The sequence below is a fragment of the Chrysemys picta genome, chromosome 2 (assembly GCF_011386835.1).
Source record: "Chrysemys picta bellii isolate R12L10 chromosome 2, ASM1138683v2, whole genome shotgun sequence".
NCBI classification, from domain to species: Eukaryota; Metazoa; Chordata; order Testudines; family Emydidae; genus Chrysemys; species Chrysemys picta.
Window position 1 is genome coordinate 6777965 of NC_088792.1, and position 22199 is coordinate 6800163.

General features: G+C 48.6%; 1 protein-coding gene across 2 annotated transcripts in view; it reads left to right on the forward strand.

Moving 5' to 3' along the window:
- CCDC12 (coiled-coil domain containing 12) overlaps positions 1 to 22199 on the forward strand; it is an 80300-nt gene that overhangs the window by 52343 nt on the left and 5758 nt on the right. For both annotated transcript variants that reach the window (XM_005308780.4, XM_005308779.4), the window contains exon 3: positions 18774 to 18853. In XM_005308780.4, coding sequence (XP_005308837.1) covers positions 18774 to 18853 — 80 coding nt within the window. The remainder of the gene's footprint in view (positions 1 to 18773; positions 18854 to 22199) is intronic.

Consider the following 22199-nt stretch of genomic DNA (forward strand, 5'->3'; position numbering starts at 1 on the left):
AAAAAAAAAAAAAGATAACAAAGTCTTAGGAGCCGTCTATAAAAAAAAAGTCTATAAAACCACGAATGGTCTGCAGAAAGTAAATAAGGAAATATTATTTACCCCTTCACACAACACAAGAACCAGGGGTCACCTGATGAAATTAATGGGCAGCAGGTCTAAAACAAACATAAGGCAGTAGTACTTCACACACCGCGCAGTCAACCTCTAGAACTCGTTGCCAGGAGACGTTGTGAAGGCCAAAAGGAGTCTCTTGGTCTATCCAAGGCCGTGATCAAGTGTCTTGATGTTTTTGGTCTTTTGGCCTCGAGATGAAAACCTTGCCTTTGTTTCTGGGACCTTGAAGTGAAAAAATTCTCTTAGTTCATGGAGCATAGGTCCATCGATGGCTATTAGCCAAGATGGTCAGGGATGCAACCCAGTGCTCTGGGTGTCCCTAAGCCTCTGACTGGCAGAAGCTGGGACTGGATGACAGGGGATGGATCACTTGTTAATTGACTTGTTCTGTTCATTTCCTTTGAAGCATCTGTCATTGGCCACGGTCGGAAGACGGGATCCTGGGCTAGATGGACCATTGGTCTGACCAGTATGGTCGTTCTTATATACCACAAAGAATGTGACAATTATCTTTTTGTTGAACAACTCCGTTTAAGATCCAGGTGATCATTAGATAAGTTGCTTTAAAGAGAAGTTTTCTAGCCCATTGGATAACTGTTGCACAGAAGTTCTCCCTGTGTTGTCTGTCTTGATGTGCTACAAGCCTTGGAAAGCCTGAACTGAGAAGATGGTTCCTCAGTTACAAGGCACTAGCCTAGGACTTGGGTGACCCAGGTTCAAGTCCCTCCTTTGCCACAGACTTCCTTCCTTGTGACCTTGGGCAAGCCATTTAGTTTCTGTGCCTCAGTTCCCCATCTATAAAATTGGAGATGACAGCACTGCCCACCACATGGGTGCTGTGTGGATAAATGCATTAAAGATACTGAGGTGCTCAGATGGTACTGGGGTCAGATGAGTACCCAAAGGAAAAAGATACTTCTGTGTTAGTTTACAAATTCCACCAAGCTGACCCGCCTGGCTGGGACAATTCTGGAGTTGTCACTATGGTTTAAAGACTTTTTTAAAGCCACACATACAGTGCTTCAAACCCTGGTGAATTCTTGATGGGTTTTCTTACCTTATTAATGGGGCTACTTTCTAAGAATCTCTTCTTTGGATATCCCTCGATGCGAGGATGATGTTTGCCAAAGAGGTTTATTGATGGGTTTTAGGTGGCTGAGGAGCCCAATTCGTGCCCTGCAGATTTTCCCACTGAAGTGACAGGTGTAATCTTGGAGGAGACATAGTTGTTGGCTGGACTATTGTGCCCTTTCTTTCCTCCTTTGTTGCTTCTCTGTCTCATGAGCACGGCTTGGTGGGCTCTAGCTTGTTGTCTGGTGTGACTCCGCTGTGTTCTGTTCCGCGCCAAGTCCTCCCAGTGTGTTGGGTCGACGCCTCCCTTTTTAAGGTGTACTTTCAGAGTGTCCTCGAAGCACTTCTGCTGCCCTAGATTTTTGAGAATTTCCGAGCCCTGGTCTACACTGTGGGGGGGTGGGGAGGGGATCAATCTAAGTTACGCAACTTCAGCTATGTGAATAACGAAGCTGAAGTTGACTTACTTAGATCAACTTACCGTGGTGTCTTCACCATGGTGAGTCGACAGCTGCCGCTCCCCCATTGACTCCGCCTGCGCCTCTCGCGGCGCTGGAGTACAGGAGTCAACGGGAGAGCGCTCGGGGGTCGATTTATCACGTCTAGACTAGACGCGTTGAATCGATCCCCACTGGATCGATTGCTGCCCGGTGGTCCGGTGAGCAGTGAAGACATACCCCGAGAATTCTGATTTCCAAGAATCTGTGCTGCCGGTTGACACTTCTGAGCCAGCCTGGTAACTGGGGCAATTCCCCTTCTTCTGTGGTAAGTCTATTTAAACAGTTATGCTTTAAAGAGTTCTTAACCATAAACTTCAGCAGCTTTATTTTAAACCATAGAGTATAGACAGGAAAGCACTCAACATGCACTGTTCTCATATTTGCTAGTTGTCAGTGGCCAAATCAATTGGATGTTTTTCCATTTTCCTGACAAACTCTAGGCTAAGGCCTTGTCTACACTTGCAGATGTAGAGCGCCGGGAGTTAAACCAGCCCTTGGAGACAGCAGCAGGGAAAGTGCTGCCGTGGGTTCACACTCAACTGCAAGCGCAGTGGCATGGCCACATTTGCAGCACTTGCAGCGGCATTCGGAGCGGTGCATTATGAGCAGCTGTCCCACAGAGCACCTCTTCCCACAAGCCTCAGCACCGGAATGGGAAGGGGGAAGAAGGGCGCGGGGCATCCTGGGTCCTGTCCCAATGCCCCTTGATGCATCGCTTCGCATCCCAGCAATCCTTGTGCTTTCGTCCACATTTGGCGCCATCTTTCAGCGTTTTTTGTACTGCATGCTCTGTCTTCCCTTTTGGTCTGTGGGAATGGATCCCGAACTGCTGAGAAATATGCTGATGGGTCTCGCCAGCACGTCACGAATTGCAGTCGAGTTATTCCTTAAGCTACAAAGTGACAGTGAGGAGTCCCACGATGATGTCGACATGCATGTGACATGAAATTGCTTGTGGCATTCACATGTCACAGTCATAGAGTGACCAGACAGCAAGTGTGAAAAATCGGGACGGATGTGGCGGGTAATAGGAGCCTATATATGAAAAAGACCCCAAAATCAGGACTGTCCCTATAAAATCGGAACATCTGGTTACCCTACATGCTCACCACCGTGGAACACTTTTGGGCTTGGGAAACAAGCACTGAGTGGTGGGATCACATCGTCATCCAAGTCTTGGATGACAAGCAGTGGCTGCAAAACTTTCGGATGAGGAAAGCCACTTTTATGGGTCTGTGTGCTGAGCTCACCCCCACCCTTCGACACACGGACACAAGATTGAGAGCTGCTCTGCCGGTGGAGAAGCGCGTGGTGCCTCAGTCTGGAAGCTGGCTACTCCAGACAGCTACCAATCGGTTGCTAACCAGTTTGGAGTGGACGAGTCTACCGTTGGAATTGTGTTGATGCAAGTTTGCAGGGCCATTATTCGTATCCTGCTCAGAAGAACCGTGACTCTGGGCAATGTGTGTGACATTGTGGATGGCTTCGCACAAATGGGTTTCCCTAACTGCGGAGGGGCGATAGATGGGACGCATATTCCAATTCCGGCACCAGACCACCTAGCCTCCGAGCACATAAATTGGAAGGGGAATTTCTCGATGGTTCTCCAGGCGCTTGTGGATCACCGTGGGCATTTCACATACATTAATGCAGGCTGGTCTGGAAAGGTGCATGACGCACGCATCTTTCAGAACACAGGCCTGTTCAGGAAACTACAAGGCGGGACTTTCTTCCTGCACCAGAAGATCACTGTAGGAGAAGTCAAAATGCCCATTGTGATTCTTGGAGACCCCGCTTACCCTTTAATGCCATGGCTCACGAAACCCTACACAGGTAGCCTTGACAGCAGCTAGGAGCAGTTCAACAACAGGCTGAGTCGGTGCAGAATGACTGTGACTGTGGAGTGTGCTTTTGGCCATTTAAAGGCCCGCAGGCACTGTCTGTATGGGAAGCTGGACCTGGCCGTTGACAACATCCCTACGGTTATAGTTGCGTGCTGTACCCTGCATAACATTTGTGAAGGGAAGGGTGAAAGCTTCACTCAGGCATGGACTGCTGAGGTTCAACACCTGGAGGCTGAATTTGAACAGCCAGAGACCAGGGCTATTAGAGGGGCCCAGCAAGGAGCCGTAAGGATTAGGGATGCCTTGAGGGAGCCATTTGATGCTGAAAACCACCAGTAATGTTTGGTGAAGTGCAGTGGTTCCAATGCTAGCATGCATCTGTGTTTGCTACGTATGATACACTGACGAGCGGTGCCTGTTGCTTTCCTGGGCTACGGGATCTTTTACTTAATGCAATAAAGAATGTTTCCAAACCCAGAAAAATCATTTATCGAAAAGAAACACAACTGCTGGAGAAACACACATGGCATGACACATCTGTACTGTGTGGGAGGAGGGAAGGGGGCGGGGTGGGGAACGGAACAATCACAGATTTGCGTATGTCCTGTTATCATATTCAGCCTTTCTGTCTGGAGTGCCGTGCAATGAGTGCTGCACTTCAGGCTGGCTAAAACGCATGGTGAGCGGAGTTGAGTGCAGTGGGTAAGGGTCTTAGCTTGCAGGGTTGGGTGGTGAAGCTACGGGTGTTGGAGGCAGCTGGTGGTGATAAGAAACCGGATGTTGGGGAAAGTGGGTTGGTGGTGACATGGGGGCGCAAGGGAAAGAGTTTTGGGACAAGGGCTGCGGGGGGCGGGGAAGAAAGGGGGGGCAGATCTGCTCCATATGCAGTGCTACGAGCGCCTGCGTCAAGTCCGCTTGGCACTCCATAATGCTTCGGAGCCGCTCCGTGGTTTGTTGCCGGCGAGCCGCATTCTCCTGGCGGAGCCTCCTTTCGGTCTCCCGCCACTCCTGTAGCTTTTGATTTTTCAGTAAGAGACTGCTGCATGACTTCATGCAGAAGGTCCTCCTTGCTTCTTCGTGGCCGCTTCCTGAATCTGTGCAGCCTTTCAGCCGTTGATAACAAGGACAGCTGGGATCTCAAGATTGCATCTGTAAAGCCAAAATGCAACATTTAACAGAGGCAGCATTGTTCACACTAGACAGAGCAACGATTCGGCTGATCTTAAAGACAAGTACATTGCACACAATAGCACAAACTGCCTGTCCCAAGCGCACATAACCACGAGCCCCGAAATGGTGAGTAACCACAGGGGCAGGAGGGACTGATTGTTCCAGGGCCGTACTGTCCTCTGGGGTTCTGCGTCTTTGGGAGAGCCAACAGCTGCAGGGAGCCACTGTCCCCACATTTTCCACAGGATGGGTTCGTCCTGGAAGATACCTTGCTGCTGAGGGTGACCTGGGAAGCAAGGAAGGGTCTTCTGCAACAATGCAGCTTCCGCCCTGGCCCATATGTGGCTTGCCTGTGTGCAGCAATGGTCCCCCCGCCCCTCACGGCACAGTGGGGCGGACATGTTAGCCTGACTGGGACAAGGAGCACAGTAGCTCTGCCAAGGAACCTGCGCAAGCGGATTGCCCAGCTTCTGCATGAGACCTTCGATGAGATCACTGAGGCCGATTACCGCGATGTGAGAGAGCACATCAATGCCCTATTCCGCATCTAGGCAGGCACGCAGCCCCAACCCTTCTTTCTGCAACCCTCCTCGCCCCAACAGCCCGCACCCAACAACTCCCTTCTCAAAATAAAAGCCGCTTACCAAGCACCTCCTCTGCTGTTTGTTCTTCCACAAGCACCGTCCGCTGCGGTTAGCTACCTTCCTCCTGGCTTGAAAACAGCTCCTGGCTGCATGCATCTAGGGATGCCGTGCCGTCCTCTGGCTCTGGGTCCCCCTCCTCCTCAGCACCCTCGCTCCCGCTTTCCTCCTCCTGCCTTGTTGCACTCTGGGCTGCCACGGCCTCTGACGTGTCCATGGTGCTCTTCGGAGTGGAGGTGGGGTCGCCCCCAAGTATCTCGTCCAGCTCTTTGTGGAACTGGCAGGTCGTGGGGGCAGCACCGGAGTGGCGGTTTGCCTCCCGCGCTTTGTGGTAGGCACTCCGCATCTCCTTCACTTTAACCCTGCACTGCAGTCATGGCCCCTTTCTATCCTGGCCCTTGATATCTGCCCACAGGTATTGTGATTCCTACGGCTGGAGCGCAGCTGGGACTGGACAGCTTCCTCCCCCCAAACACTGATGAGGTCAGTACCTCTCCATTGCTCCATACTGGGGATCGCCTGGCGCGTGGAGGCATGGTCACCTAGAAAGATGCGCTGAGAGCACTTCATGCCTTGCTAAGCAAACAGGAAGGGGATTTTCAAAATTCTCAGAAAATTTAAAGGGCGGGTCTGAAAGTTGGTCACCTGAGGGCAGGGCAGTAGACGTCAAAGGGATGACCAGAGTGGCTAGAACAGGCATTGTGGGACACTTCCTGGAGGCCGATCAGAGCGCATTAATCGACCAGGGCGTCCACACTGGCACCGCGGCGCTCCAGCCCGGGTGCAGCAAGCTCTATGCTTCTCGTGGAGGTAGCGTACCGGGGTGCTCCAGCTGCGGAGTCCGGGCGCTCTACGTGCCTTGCCAGTGTGGACACCTCAGGAGTTAGGGCGCCCGGGACCGATTTAATGCGCCCCGACTCGCAAGTGTAGCCAAGGCCTAAGAAACCTTCTATTCCTACTCTTTCCTCAAGCTTTTGTGCTGCAAGATACCAACACAGAAGTGAGTGCTGAATAGGCCTCTCTACAAAAGTGTCAAACCCAGGGCAGTTCTTGCTCCCATGCATCTTTAATCACCGAACTTGACTCTGGTGATTCACCTTGAACATAGTGGCAAGGAGCTTGTGTGCTTGATCTATAAATAGTCTGTCTTTCTCCAGACTCTTGATCAGGGAACAACCGTTAGGATCAATCGTGTGCTGTCACTCCCATGGCCGATGTCCTGCAATTGCAAAGGATGGGTGTGGGTGGACTCTGGCCCTTTCTATGATTTGGAGAAAGCAGGTTACTTATGTAAGGTAGGGCTGTTCTTGCGACTATTGATCTCATGCCTCGGAGTCCCATAAACCATCGTTCACTGATGATTTAAACCTCCACCCCATGAAGGAAATGCTCTGAGCTTGGAAATTATGCCGTAGCTCTGCAAACCGGGCTTGTGGCTCGTGAGGAATGTCAAAGAATGCACGGCAAGGGTGGAGGAGAGTGAAAGGCGTGACCTGTGACTTAACCAGCCATGCTAGCAATTAAACTTCACAAGGCTGTAATTAATCCGCTGCTGGCATTTCAGCACTTAGTCATCCTTAAGAATTACAACTCCACACATTGCTGCTTGCAGAGAATTATTTCCTGGGAGGAGTTGCAGGAAGCCAGGGCTGTGAAGTGCACTCTCCCCTGGTTTATGGCAGGATGTCACGGGTCAGGTTGAAACAACCAGTCTTCAGATTCCATACACAAAAAATAAGATGGCAAACCTGCCTAGCAATGGATTGGAAAGGAGGAACAACAAGGGTGATACCAGGAACAGCTTCTATGCAAATACAGTTCATTTGTGCTGTGGAAGATGGTACCTATTTCTTGGCTATTGTAGCTACTTTTCTACAGGAGAGACCGCTGTTGCTATATGCAGGGATAACATCTGACCCTTAATGATGGTCTGTGTTTGTTTACCCCACACATTGTTAGTGGCCCGTTGTCCTGGTAGTGAGAGTTGAGTCTGTTAATGTCATCCTGACGTGCCGAGTGTGGGGCCCTTGACTGACATCTTGATGACATCTTCATCCTTTTGTTGCCAGGGTCCGAGCATGTGCCACCTCCACAGTGCTCTCACCCGCTGCCATTCCTGGAAGTGAGGACAGACTCCAGTTTAAATTCCACTTAAGCAATTGTCCCAGTGCCTGAGTGGTTAGATAGGGGGATAAAAAGCAGTTGACTCTTCCCAACCTGGGTAAAACCAAAGTGAGGCTGGTAGAGAGGAGAAGTACTTTTAGGAACTGTCAGGAGCTTTGATCCCTCCCTCTGAGGACGCCTATCCGCCAATGTCAAGGTGGTGCTTGGACTTTGTGTCCTACAGGATTCAGTGCTGCTTCACTTCTGAGGCTAGCTATATGTGCCCCCTTCCTTCAGCTGAGCACCAAGTGATAGCGATAAAGGCCTCCGTCGAGGATAGACGGTTGCAACAGGCTCTACCTGGGTTTTATGGTGAAGGCCTCACAGAAGTATTAGCTGGTCCAACAAACAGTGGTAAACAGCGATTGACTGCACAGAGCCCTATCCCCATATCCACCACGACAGCTCCAAGCAGCAGGGACAGTGCAGCTGAAAGACCCTAGCGTGAAAGCGTTCTCGGCCAGCCCTGCAAATTCTTGACAGCAGACTTCAGGGTGTGGCATTCACTAGCAGCACAGTTCATGATCTGCCTGTCTTGTCACTGCTGGGGTGCTACTCGAGTTCGACGGGGGCAGTCTCTTTGCACAAAGGTTCCCTCCGTGCCTGCAGAATGGTTGGTAGCATGTGTCTGAGACAACCAAGTAAGGAAGTCGTTGTAAGGGATGGATGATGCATGGTCCTTTCCAGATAGAATTGCGGCAATTCGTAATTTGGGAATATGGCTCCTCGATGCAATGCCGACGCATGCCTTAGCTAGGGTCAGGTTTTGGATTTTGTCTGTCAGCGCAGCTCTTTCTGATGTGCTGCCAGGCTGGCCCCAGGTTCTGCGATGCTTTGGGTAGTTCTAAATCTGTTTTGTAATTGGTGGTTAGATTATTTGTATCCAGTTGGAATGTGTCAAATAATCTGGCCAGGCATCATGTGAGACTTGATGGGCACGTGGCACCTGCATGTGCTTGAAGCTCTTCTACTTCAACCATGCTCAGCGGCATCCAGAATTGGCCATCTCCCCCTTGCTCACGTGGTCCCTGAGGAATCCCTCTTGAGAAACCAGACACCTCTCCAGCCTGTGTTGTTTTGGGGTCTGACAGGCTAATGATGTGTTTGTTTTTTTGACATTCCACAGGTGCCTAAAGGAGCCCTAGGCAGCGGCTTGGGGAAGAGAGAATGTGCTTCAACACGCTCAGTTATTTTAGTGAAAGCAGCCAACCTACAATGCATGGCAATACACTGATTCTGAAGATAAATTGTCTTTGAGAAGAAGGCGGTGGGGAGCTACTCTTCCCTCTTTGTTTCTCGTTCCCTTTCTGCCCTCCCTTGGGTAAGGAATCCAGGCATGATGGGAAAGAACTGCACCATTTTAAGCAGACAGTAGTTTCTGGACTTCTGTGTTGGCAGGTCCTTTAGAGATGCATTTGCCTCCTGCCCCAAGAGGTGGTACTGTAGTATAGCTCTTCTCTTTGTGATTGGACAAGAGGTGATCTCAGCCAGATGAGAGATCTTTTATTTTATTTTTAACAGTGGGGTAATATACTCTCAGAAAAAAATTCTTGGTTGCTATGTCAACAACAGAGCAAATACAGCAAATTCCCTGCATGACAATATGAAGTATGATAAATAGAGTAGCTTGAAAATGTAAGAACCCTTCATAACAAGCCAGTCCAATGAGAATGAGGGTCAAGAATGGATAGATGGCTGCTAGACCCAGAAATACCAAAGGAAGTAGATGGTGGTAGATATGAAAGGGTAATCTTGAAAACTATGTGGGAAATGGGTTATAAAAACATGGGAAAGTTCAACAACACGTAGGGAGGAAAATCTTAGCACCTTCCATACTATGACTTACAAACAGCACCCCAAGAGATAGGAACATAGTACGTGGGTAAACTGAACCAGAGAGAGCTAAATTGACTTGCCCAAGGTCACACACAGCAGGTTAGTGGTGGAACTGTCTGTAGAAATAGCCAAAAGCAGAAAAGTTCAAGAATGTTAGGCTGCAAATTCTTCTTTCAGAAATACAGAAATCTTTGTCCGAATGCCAGGGACATATTAAACAAATGTGCCTGTAAAGGTTCAAATTGGAAGTAAAAAAAAAAAAAAAGGGCAAAGTGACTCCAGGAGAACCAGGTAAAAAGATCGAGGTAACGTACATAAATTCTTTACATGTTGAAGCAAAGAGTCTTCGTGTGTGACTGTGGGCCACCTAGACCAGAGGTTCTCAACCTCTTTCTTTGAGCCCCCTGCAACATCCTATAAAAACTCCATGGCCCATCTGTGCCACAATAGCTGAGTTTCTGCATATAAAAGCCAGGGCTGGTGTTAGGGGGTAGCAAGCAGGGCAGTTGCCTGGGGCCCCACACCACAGGGGCCCCCACGAAGCTACATTGCTCAGGCTTCAGCCCCGGGTGGTGAGGATAGGGGACCTGGGCTTCAGCCCCATGTGATGGGGCTTCGGCTTTCTCCCCTGGGTCCCAGCAAGTCTAATGCTGCTTGGAGGCCTCCCCTGAAACCTGCTTGAGGGCCCCTAAGGGGCCCCAGACCCCTGGTTGAGAACTACTGGCCTAGACCACCCAGAGATAAGTGGACGTTGAAGTAGCAGAGGAGTATTCTTTTATATCAGTCTCTCTCTTTAGAGGACAGTGAGGAGTTTCCATTTCAAGGGCACTTTTCTTTTTTAAAGCAAATTGGAGTAGCTATAACAGAGATTGAAGACTCTAAAAATGAAGCTATGGAGCAGCTTGGGAAGTTAAAGTGCAGTGAATAATCAAACCCAGATGGTATTTCTCTGAGGCTTCTGACGGAAATGACCAGAAACAGCTGAGATACTTAGGAGGACATGCAGGACTTCCTTAAACATAGCAACCGTTTCCCAAGAACCGAAAACCACTAACATGGCACTTGTGCTTCAGAATAGGAGCTAGCTGGCTTCTTGGGCATTATGAACCATTGAGCTTTGGCTGTGGCTTGGGGCAGACGATGCACCATCTTGTTTGTAGTCTTCAGCTGGCATCTAGAGCAGTAAGACTTGAGGGAATGAGTGTGTGGAAAGAATCTAGAAATGTCTAAAGTTTTGTGAGCTTTCAGAATTGGAGGAGGATGGGTGGTTGGCAGGAAGACGAGCCAGTGGGGGATGGCTTCTAAACTCTGCAGGAGCAGAGCCCTTGCAATATTTACAAGGTCCATATAACTGCTACCTCCTACTGCAAGCTTCCCCGTGCCTTCCCTTCAGTAAAAAGTGCTTCAGCGCCTTCTGCCCGTTCTGCCTTTCAAAACGCTAACAAAAATTACTCTTCACCTAAAAGCGTGCACTTGAGTGTTCTAGACAGTTGTTCCTTGCTACTAACCTCGTCCTCACCAAGATGCGAATGTATTGCCTTTTTAAGCATTCTAGTTAATGAGAGTTCAAGTGGTTGCTTTGTGATAGCAGCTGGAGCATGTGATGGGCTCTGCATCTGAGGAAGTTGCTCTCAGAAGATTTCCTGGCAAATTACAGCACACTTCAGACAGGCATGAGGAGACGGTGTGCAAAAGCATCACCGAAAGACTTTGAAAGCCCATTTATTAATTGGGAAACAATGTTCACTGCGCGGAACACTCAACACTGTTAGAGTGAAAACCAAACCAGCTGGAGAAAGCTTTAAGCACCTTGTAAGTATCCTCTGTTTTGCATCAAGCTAGTTCTTCAGATCTTATAGGAATTACTCTTCAAACTCTGTATTGGTTGCAAATGTCAACTGCATTTTTACTGTGCAGCAGTTCCAAGTAACAGCTGCATCACACCTGGGTGATGCCTGATTGATGCCTCAAAATGAGGTTTTGACCCCTTACGGAAATCCTTCCCCAGTGGAGGTGCCAGTAGAACTGATGCTAGATGTAGTACAATGAGAGTCAAAAAGGGGACTTGTAGTGGAAAGGCTTAACTGCGGTTCCATGTCTGTGCTCTATAATGCAGATCAATGTAATGGGCGTATTTGTTGCCTGGAACCAAATGATCCAGACCTGTGCTTTCAGAAGTCCCATGTCGTGTACTATTGCCCCATTAGTTACTGAGCCGGTCATTTGGATGATCAGTTACTGCAGTTGTGCATGCAGTCGTAGTAGCTCTCCTGCGCATTCCCGAATGTGGGGTTTATGAAGTCGTGAGGTAGGAAGCTGCGTTCTCTGGATAATGCTGTATTTCTGTTGAACTACAAAAGCATTTGTACAAAAAATGGTAAAAGATTAAAAACAGAGAGAGATGTAGTTAAAAGGACACTACTCCACTGTGGATTCATTAGACCCCAGGTGACAGTCATGCCGTAAATTCAGTAAGAGCTTGCCTTACCCAGCTGCACCTTGTTTGGTGTGAGTGATGGAGGACCTGGGCCAGTCTTGCCGATAGGCCTCCACTCTGGTGCTGAGGTGTCTTGTGTTGTATCTGAGAAATACGTAATCACGTTTATTAAATGTATCACAGTGCATGGGCCTGTGAGGGAAGGGGCAAAGATAAGGTAAATGGGGAAAAGATAAGGCCATTAATTCAGTCTAAACATCCTTATTGTCTGACTTTGATTCCTTAACACTGCGGCCTTAACATTGCATTAACAGGGGGTTTCTTTTTTTTAGTAACTGGCAGAACGAATAAGTTTTTTTTGTAGCATCGAAATGGCCATGTAGCATTGCTGTGTGCTCTTAAACCGGTGTTGCCTTTCACCCCAGAAGAGGCTGCAGTGCATTGGAGGGCTCCTAAATATAGGGCGTGATCCCAATCCCACTGACGTCAGTGGGCGTCTTTCTGTTGACTTCAGCCCGATTTGGATCAAACTCATCCTCTGTGAAGTGCTTTGTGATCTGTTTTTGGGGATGAAACAGTGCTAGAGAAATCAGTTACCTTGACTTCACTCTCTCCAGCCTCTGTAAGCTTTTGCTTTTCAAGATAGCACATTTAATCCCTCCTCTCCTAGTCTATTCAAGTCCTACAATAAATTACTGGGTTTGATTTGGCATCACACTACCTCTTTGCCATAAAACATTACAGATCATCAACAAGGAACCACGGGGTGAGGGTGGGCAAGAAGTCAGAGAGTGGGAAAGACTAACATACACCAGCTCTGTCTCTTCCTGATGAGCGCTGGAGCCTTGGGAGTTAACTCCATAGTCCATGAGCACCCCAGGGAGGCAGCTACCAGGAACAGTGGGCACTGATAATTACGGGAGGCAGGTGCATGGCATTGTCTTATATTGAACAATTAAAGGGATCCTTTTTTGTTTGTTTCAAACAGTCGTGCGTGAATTTAGTGAGGGACAAAAAGCCGTGACTGGAACTGGGTGTAGTACATTTAGGCACTGAATAGTTTTCTGCACCTGCAGCATCATTGCTATCCTTATCCCAGGCCCTCACATGGCTCTGCTGGTGCACCTCCGTCCTGGCCCACAGCGTTGCTGCTATCTCAGTCCTGAGCAGCACCGAACAAATTCTGCTCTTGCCGTTTTGTCTCAGGGATAAATCTCCATCGGAGGCTAACGGTGATAAAACCCCCACGTTTTTGTTTGTAGTCTGACATGGGATTTGAATTCAGCTTAGCATCAATGGGCAAAAAGCTATGTTATTACTCAACTGCATTACTAAACTGAGAAAGTGAATAAGGAAAAGTTATTGACTTGTTCCCATACTATAAGAACTAGGGGCCACCGAATGAAATGAATGGGCAGCAGGTTTAAAACAAATAAAAGGAAGTTCTTCTTCACCCAGCGCACAGTCAATCTGTGGAACTCCTTGCCTGAGGAGGTTGTGAAGGCTAGGACTATAACAGGGTTTAAAAGAGAACTAGATAAATTCATGGAGGTTAAGTCCATTAATGGCTATTAGCCAGGATGGGTAAGGAATGGTGTCCCTAGCCTCTGTTTGTCAGAGGGTGGAGATGGATGGCAGGAGAGAGATCACTTGATCATTGCCTGTTAGGTTCACTCCCTCTGCGGCACCTGGCATTGGCCACTGTCAGTGGACAGCATACTGGGCTGGATGGACCTTTGGTCTGACCCAGTACAGCCGTTCTTATGTTCTGTTGGGGAATCAGATTTAAACCTTATTCTCTTTACTGGGCTAGAGCCTCCTCCCTACCTGGTCCATATGCTGCGTATCCCCAGATGGAGAGTAGGTTGAAGGGTGCCAAAGACTTGCAACACCAAGGGCTGCAGGGGCAACTTGCCAGGAGCCCAATTGGCTCTGCCTTGTCAGCAGATCAGTTCACTAACACACAACCCTGCGGCCCTGGGTTGATATCGGTATCAATAGAAATGGTTTGTGTAAACTTCACCAGCAGTAAAACCCTACAGGCTGATCACCTTGGTCCGCACAAGGCATGGGGCTGCCATAGGCCAGGCTGAAATTCCCCTGGACACGGTTGGGAAAGGTCTGTTTTTCTCCAGGATTCCCCCTCTTACTTCAAATTAGGGTTTTAACTCTGTTAAGTGGGAGGTGGGCCTACCAAATGAGGGTCGCAGAGGCCTCTCGAAATCTAGCAGCGAATAGGAGGTTTGCCCAAGGACCATAGAACGTGGCCTTCATGTATCTTCTGCAAGTGGTTCCGCGTGGGCTGACCCTTTTGCTTGCCTAGAGAAGCTTGCAGAGCCTTAGGAAGTGAAGCGCGGGGGGAAATACTAGGCGGAGTGCTTTTAGGACCGCTGCTGTTTTCTGCCCTTTGTTTGGCCACTTGTCCAAGCAGTTTCCCAGTCTGAGCACCCGGCTGTGGCAGCTGCATACGCACCTAGGCACAAAATTCCACATGGTGATTTGGCAATCCGGCTTGCCAAGTGTCACAGTTAGGCTTGATGGTACCACCCCATTGACTTGTTCGCTCTGAGCTATTGTTTTGGAGTGGCCGACCTCCGGAAGTCAGCATTGGTTTACACTCCGGTCACAGGAAAACCTTCTTGACATGAACTAAAGTGACTAGAAACTTTTAAATGAATGCTTCCATTCTGCAGCGTCTGACTCTGCTGGGTTAGCGAGAGAAACCCCTTCAGCGTACTAGATCCAGCCTGCCGGCCAAGTGTCTAACAGCACTGCCTGACATCCAATTACCTTCTGGATGAATTAGTTACTGATGTTTTCGCCAGGCTGGCAACTGAATTCTGCTTAGTGGGGACGGTTAATAAAAACATAAATAACCCTGAGATGTTTGTGTGAACAGCACTGGGGCCTTGTTCCGAAAAAAAAATAAAAAAAAATGGATCAATCATTTGGGACCAGAAGGAATGAAAGGAGCAGTTGCTGAAAGGAATTGGCTCTCCTGGTAGGACTCGAGGATAGTAAATTAACTTCTATTGATTAAATTCCTCTTCCCACATAGGCACAAAAAAATGCATTGCAATGGAGAGAGATGTGGTTCAGTGTGCTGAGAATAAGAAGGAAGCTATGTGCTCTCGATCCCTATTCCGATGTCTGACCCCCTCCTTGGGTAATTCATTTCACCTCTCTGCTTCGGTTTCCCCACCTATACACAGTCTGCTCCCGTTTATCTGAAACCCTATTATCTGAACCTCTTCCTTGTCTGCACCTCCCAAAACAACTGCCCATGTGCTACCCTGCCCAGCTGCTGTCATGAACCCCCTAGTGAAACCCCCTGCCCAGCTGCTGTTGTGAACCCCCCTGCCACCTGTGTGTGCACATCCCCACTCACTGCTCCCTCGCCTCCTCCCCACCCCTCTGCCATGGAGTTGCTCTTCACCTGGTCAGTGTTGTAGCTCTCGCCCTAGCTTATGCAGAACCGAGGTGCCCAGCTCCCTCTTCGACACGGCCTCCATGCTGCTCCCTGGGCGGCCCGAGGGAGCCAACGCTGGGGCATGCGCGCACCGAGCCGAGCGGCCGCAGGAGCCGGGGAGTCGGCTGCCGGGCCGTTACTGTGCATGCGTAGTGACAACAGCGAAGTCTGTATCCTGTCCAGCTGTTTCTGACTGAGGGAGAGGACTGGGGTGAAGGGCTGCTCTCTCCATTATCCAGACAGAATCCGTGTTCCCCGTGCTGTTTGGATAAATAGCAGTATATTGTAATGGGGCTAAAATTCCCCCGGCCCCGGGGAGGGAATTGAAGATTGGCAAGCCCTCTGGGAGGTGATCAGTCAACCATGATAAGGCACTACTGTTAGTGATTGCTATCTGCAGCACAAGGTTCTTGTGAGGCATGGGGCACCTGGCTACTCCCGCTCACTTCCGTAGGTATTGAGTATCCTGACCCTCCTGGACGAGAGCAATCGGTGAATGCTGCCTTCATTTTAACCTTAGAAATCTTGGCAAACCCACTAATCACGCCAGGCCCTGGGACTACACCCTTGGGAGTCCCCAAGCTGCTGCCCAGGGGAGCAGTTCTTGTCATCATAACACACCTGGTCCCGTAAGGTTAATCAGTCGCTTCCCATCCCCCCTCAGTCTTTCCTTTACAAGCCCAGCTTCGTGAAAGATTTCTCCCCAGCAGCTCTCCCAGCGCCAAGCGCACTACACAACAAGCACAATTGTCGTGTTTAAAGGTGAATCCCATGAACTCTGGCCTGCATTTGACACAAAGGGAGAAATGTTTGGCCTCCATTTGTATTTCAGGCCCATGCTAATCTCTGCTGGAATCTGTTTCTCTTAATCACCCTTGTTCTACTGGTGTCTGCCCAATGGTGGGAAAGTTGGTCTGGTTCTTGGTGTTATGTTATAGTGAGGGGGACTTGAGATGTGGGCTCAGTTCCAGGCTCTATCACAAACTTCTTGGGGAAGTCACTAACTCGCTCTGGGGCTTGGTTCCCGCTCTTCTGCTTATTTTAGATATTTCTGTGGCCCCCTCATTGTAGTATCTGAGCACCGCAAACTTTCATTTATTCCCCCAATCACTTGCAAGTACTGTGATCCCCATGCAGTTGGGGAACTGAGGCGTGGAAAGACCACATAGTCTGTGGCAGAGCTGGGAATTTAACCTGAGTCTCCTAAGTCCCAGGCTAGCACCCTAAATACTGGTCTATCTTTCCTGTCGCTGTGGGGGAAGGGGGTAGATTCTGTCCCTTTCTCTTGCCCTCTGCCTGCTTTGCTTACGTAGACGGTAAGCTCTTTGGGGCAGAGATCGGCTTTCACTATATGTATGTACAGCACTTAACGCAGCGGGGGCTTGATGTTGGCTGGGGCCTCCTGCCGCTACCAAAGTATGAACAAAAGTAGAAGTGAGACTTCAAAAGAAACGTTGAATCTGTGCAGTGCAGCTGATTTAGTGGGATCTGTTTCATTTCTACTAAAAACACCGGAAATGGGTTTCCAGGATCAGAACTGACAGACCAACACCGTTGACCGCTGGCTGGGTGGAGGAATTCCGACAGTAGCAAGTGAAATGCTGCCCCTTTTTGTGTGACAAGAATGATTTCAGATTAAAACAGGCAATGGTGGCATACCTCACCTAGAACTTGCCTTTAAAGACAGAGGCCCTAGGATCCGGTGGGAAACGGCCTCTTGTGTTAAAACTGGCCATTAAAAGTTGCAAAATCCCAAATGGCTCCATCACGGATTTTTTTTTTTTAAAGGAAAAAATACTATTCGGTATTTACGCAGGATCGAGATGAAAATGTTTTGTCATCCAATATGCGGAACAGCAGCAGTCAAATGTTCTTCCAGGGCAGTTCTGACTGATGCGAATGCCTAACCAAGAAGTGAGTTAATTTCAAGGTTCATTACAAATAGAAGAGCCCACACCCCCTTAGGTATTGCAGGGTACGTATGAATTTCTAGGTAGGAATTACTCTCCGGTGCATCATTTAAGAAATGGTTTTTAGCACAGCGTGATTGGCTCCCACCCCTTGGTTTTTTTCTCTAACCCGCTTGTCCATTTCCCCTCCCCCACAATTTTTAATGTATTTTGCTGTTTAAACTGAGGGCCTTAAAGGTGCATTAACAATTTAAACCAATTGAAAGCTTTAGAGCATCTTGAACAGATAAACCAATCTAAAGTGTTAGATTAGTTTAATCTTCTTAATTTGCCTTATGGGCTAAAATACTATTATATAGCACCAGCTGTTGCTTAGCATTGTTCACAAGCACATGAGCCAAGGTCCCTGCTCGGGGATCTTGCTTTCCAAGGCCCTGATTTTGCAAAAGCATACGCAGATTCTTATTTATTGTTGTTATTTGTCTGACTGTGGCACCAGGGAGCCCCAGTCATGGACCTCTACTGTGCGAGATGATGTACAAGTAATCCCACTGAAGTAATGAGGTTACACACATGAGTAGAGCTACATATGTGCAGGGTCAGGACTTCCATTAGCATTGAAACACCTAAAAACAATAGACTTAAACCAGAGAGAGATTATAAAAAGGACCCAAAAATGGACCCCAAAGCAGAGGGGCTTGGTAGCATCTCTGGAACTCTTTGGGGGGGATAGCTCAGTGGTTTGAGCATTGGCCTGCTAAACCCAGGGTTGTGAGTTCAATCCTTGAGGGGGCCACTTAGGGATCTGGGGCAAAATCAGTCCTTGGTCCTGCTAGTGAAGGCAGGGGGCTGGACGCGATGACCATCCAGTTCTAGGAGATGGGATATCGCCGTTAATTTATTTATTTTATTTCACATCCTGGCCTGGAAAGGGTTAATGAACACCCATCTCTGTGCTGAGCCTAGTTTCCCTCTGCCTGCCCACCAGCTCCACGCAGCCCGAGTGGAAGAACTCTGCCCAGAAATCCACACTGCGTTCTCTTTGCATGTTGCTTTCAGCTCACCTTCCATAAATTGCTGGGTCTAAACACCCTGGACATGAGGCAAACAAGGGCTGTTCAATTCCAATTAACCTTTACATTATCTTACCTTGAAATATGCCATTACCTTCTTGCACCTTGACCGGATGCCAGTGCTGTGGCTCTGTTGGCTTCAGTCACGTCAGCAGTGGCCTTACGCCACAGGCGAATGGGCCCCATTGGGGCTTTCCTGCTGGGAGAATCAAACCCACTTGTTTCAGTGAAATCCCACGTGTATCGAAGCAGTGAAATATGGGCCCCTGCACAGCCAGGACTTCCCCATTAAGTATTGTTTGCCACAGAGAAAATAATTGAGCAGGTGGCTGGTCTGTCGAATTTGCCTCACTTTGCGGGTCAACCAGCCTCAATTGTGTCCATGTAGTTCAAAGTCGCTCTTCTTCTTTATTGATTAGAGAAAGTGAGAACTTTACTTCTGCATCTCTGTTCTTGTGCATGTCAGTTAAGATGGTGGCTGCCCGTTGAGGGGGAATGTGCATGTGTTTACACGTCTCCTGCTTTCTCCCCTTACTTTCTAGGGAGCTCAAGCTGCGAAATTATGTTCCTGAGGATGAAGATCTCAAGAAAAGGAAGGTGCCTCAGGCCAAGCCAGCCTCAGGTAGGCGCCGGAGAGGGAGTTTTTGAGAGCTTGGGAATGATGCCTCCCCCCATTTAAAAAACAAAACTTAGAAGATGTGAAAGATGCTGGATTGATCACCCTGGAGAGTGAAGTCCTCTGCCTATAGGACAGGGTCAGCAACAGGTCCAATTTCCTCCACGTTGCCCTATCTGGAGAGACCATCTCTGGTACTGCTGTAGCAGGAATGCGTCAATCCTTGGCCTCTGCTGCCAACAAGGGCCCAGTTATAGTTTTCATCTAGATCCTTTCCACGAGGCACCGGAGGGAGATCCACCATACTCATTTGATGCTGGCTGCCAAACAGTTGTCCATCAGTTAAGCCACTGACCTTCGCTGCCTTTGACCCGGTGACCTTGAGCTGAAAGATTGCATATCACCAGTCCTTGCTTTTTCAATTCAAACCAACTATTGGAAACCTGCCTGATTTTTTTTTTTCTGTCCAGTTTATTATTATAAACTAGATGGTGAGGGGACGTGCCTGCCACTCTGGGAATTTAGAACAAGCTGCACTCCCTGCTCTGAAGAGATTAGTCTAAACGATGAGTCTCTTTTCAGTATTTTCAGTATTTACACTGTTATTGCGCCTCCCACGGTCTGTCAGTCTTAGTGTCGAACTTGGTCCAACTCAGCTGTGTGGTACCCGGTGCCCAGTTGGGGAACTTCGAATGGCTCGGAGGATGAATTAAATCCTCGTTCCCAGCAGTATCAGAGAAATGAGCAAATAGTCCCTATATCCTAGAAGCCATCTGAGTGTGACAGTGGATTGGTCCTATATAGACTAGACTAGAGTGGTTCAGTGCCCATGTCCCGGGTTTTTGCACTTCATATAAACCTCTCCCACAGGCCATGGCCATTACTAGCGAGAAATGAGCAGGAGTAGGGACTGCATAGGCAGGAACAACACCGCGGCTTCCCCTGCCAGCAGATGTAACTACCAAGTCATTTATGCTTATGTCTCCAAAGAATGGGCCAGAGGCTTCTCAACAGGGCAATCGATCCTTTCTTCTCTAGCTCATGGGTTTGACTCCAGCTCGGGTTAGAAGCCATGGAAAGGGTTTTCCTACTTATCAGCAGTCGGATGGCCTGTGCAAAATGAGTCTGTGAGGTTCAGAGCCAATTCTGTTAAGCCGGAGTCTGTGTCTGTCACGAACAGGCTCCATTGAGTGACTCGGGAGATGTGCCAAGGATTGAAGGAGCATGAAGACCGCCCTCCAGTGGTGGCTCCCTTGAGGTCGGGGTTGAGGCACATCAATGTGGCAGCGTGGAGGAGATTGCATGGCGACGGCCCACGCCAAACCTTTTCTGACAACATCGGGCCAAAGGTTCCCAACGTGGGTGCCTAAAGTTAGGTCTGGAAAGCCAAATTCAGGCCTGTAAATTAGTCATTAGATTTTCAGAGGAGCAGAGTTCTCCTGGAAGTCAGTGAGAGCTGATGGGTGCTCAGCACGCTCCAAGAACCAGGCACCTAACTTTAAGCAACCACGTTTGAAAATATTAGCCATAACTTCAGGGCTTTCAATCTGGCACCGTTCTCCAGCTTGAAAACCCACTTACCCTTCATTCATGTAAAACAAAAATCCCTATTTGTCTTGCTGCTAGCATGGCAGGGTTAAACCCTCACAGAAGAGAGCTCTTTAAAATGGGTGCCAAAGAATGGGAGTGTCGGGAATTAGTTTGGAAAGGATGAAGAAGAATACCCTGGAGTGCGGGAGCGGTGGCTATAATTAGAAATACTGGGGCCTCTGTGGATCTCAGCTGTGGGCAGAATCTCATAATTTGCCCTCCTGCGAAACAATAATGGCATTTTCCCACAATTATAATAGTGGGAAGTGGGCATAGCTGCCTCGATTGTTTCCAGTGATGTCTGAGAACCGGTCATCTTTACCAGCCCCTCGACAGAGCTATGATCTCCTTTAAAGAGAACGTCAGTGGCTTGTAATAGCCCAACGCTGCCTTCAGGAGCCTTGCCTCTGGAAGTGTTGTGTGGTGCTATATGCCTTGGGAGGGGAGTTGCTCTGAAGCTGAAACATGGAAATCTGGGATGTAGGCTTGTTTAAAATCAGTGATTGTTGTGGGAGGGCAGAGATAAGTCAGGAATCCTGATATGTATCAAAACAGGGTGTGTTCATTTAAAACCACATAAGAAGTAAATTAGTTTGACGTAGAGGTCAGGTAACAAAATGGAGAGGATCTCTCCACTGCAAGTCATCCCTTCTCATGGCCTGGTCTTACAGTATAGAGCCGTGATTCTCAACCTGTTTACCATTGTGGGCTGCATATGCAGCTCTCTGTGTTATGTGGGCCATATCCACACACTGTATATACATCCTGTATGGCCCGGAGGATGTCACGTTGGCCGCAGCTGTGTGCTGATTGGGCCGCAAGCAGCTCGTGGGCCCCAGGTTAAGAACCATTGGTATAGAGAGAGCTCCTTCCTGTAGCCTGAACTGAACCACGCTCTAAGCAGAATTGGGCTCTAACCATATTGTAGTCCTAGCCTGAGTTTGCCAAGGGAGTAGAGTCTGCCCTACCCTTGATTTCTGCCAGACAGCACCCTTCACTAATCATACTGCATCTTTTTCATGTTTCTTTTTGTGTTTTTGTTTTCATCATTCGAAGCCGGTTCCTCTCTGGCCGGGAGCATCCATGAAAGCACAAAACAGAGACAAATTAAACCAACGGGCTAGAGTTTCCCACTCCTCAATAAATTTATTAGAGCATAAGCTTTCGTGGACTACAGCCCACTTCTTCGGATGCATATAACCGATATGCATCCGAAGAAGTAGGCTGTAGTCCACGAAAGCTTATGCTCTAATAAATTTGTTAGTCTCTCTAAGGTGCCACAAGTACTCCTGTTCTTTTTGCGGATACAGACTAACACAGCTGCTACTCTGAAACCACTCCTCAATGGATTTCTAACACCTGGGGGAGGGGGCATGTGATAGAAATAGCACTCTCAAGTGCAGAGTCGTGTCCTCCAGTAAATATTGCTGTGCTTGGAGTGTCCGGGCCTCTCCCTCTTGCAATGTCTGGGCAGAAAGAAAGATGGAATTCTGCCGTCGATTTCTCCTTGTCTCTTGGTCCACTCGGGGCTTTACATTGGTTTTGAAGCAGGGATTTTAATCTAGTTCAGGTACTTCTCTGAGTTCAGAGCTCTCCCGGTTGGGGTGTTTCATTCCCAGTGGTGGATGTGCCCATTGCAGGAGGGAAGGGGGTATCCTATGCTGTGTGTAAGTCGGAGTTCTGGGATGGATAATATAAAGGAGTTTAGAAGTAACTTGCCACAGAGCTATGGAGTGGGAAGTCTCCCATGATTACTCTAAAT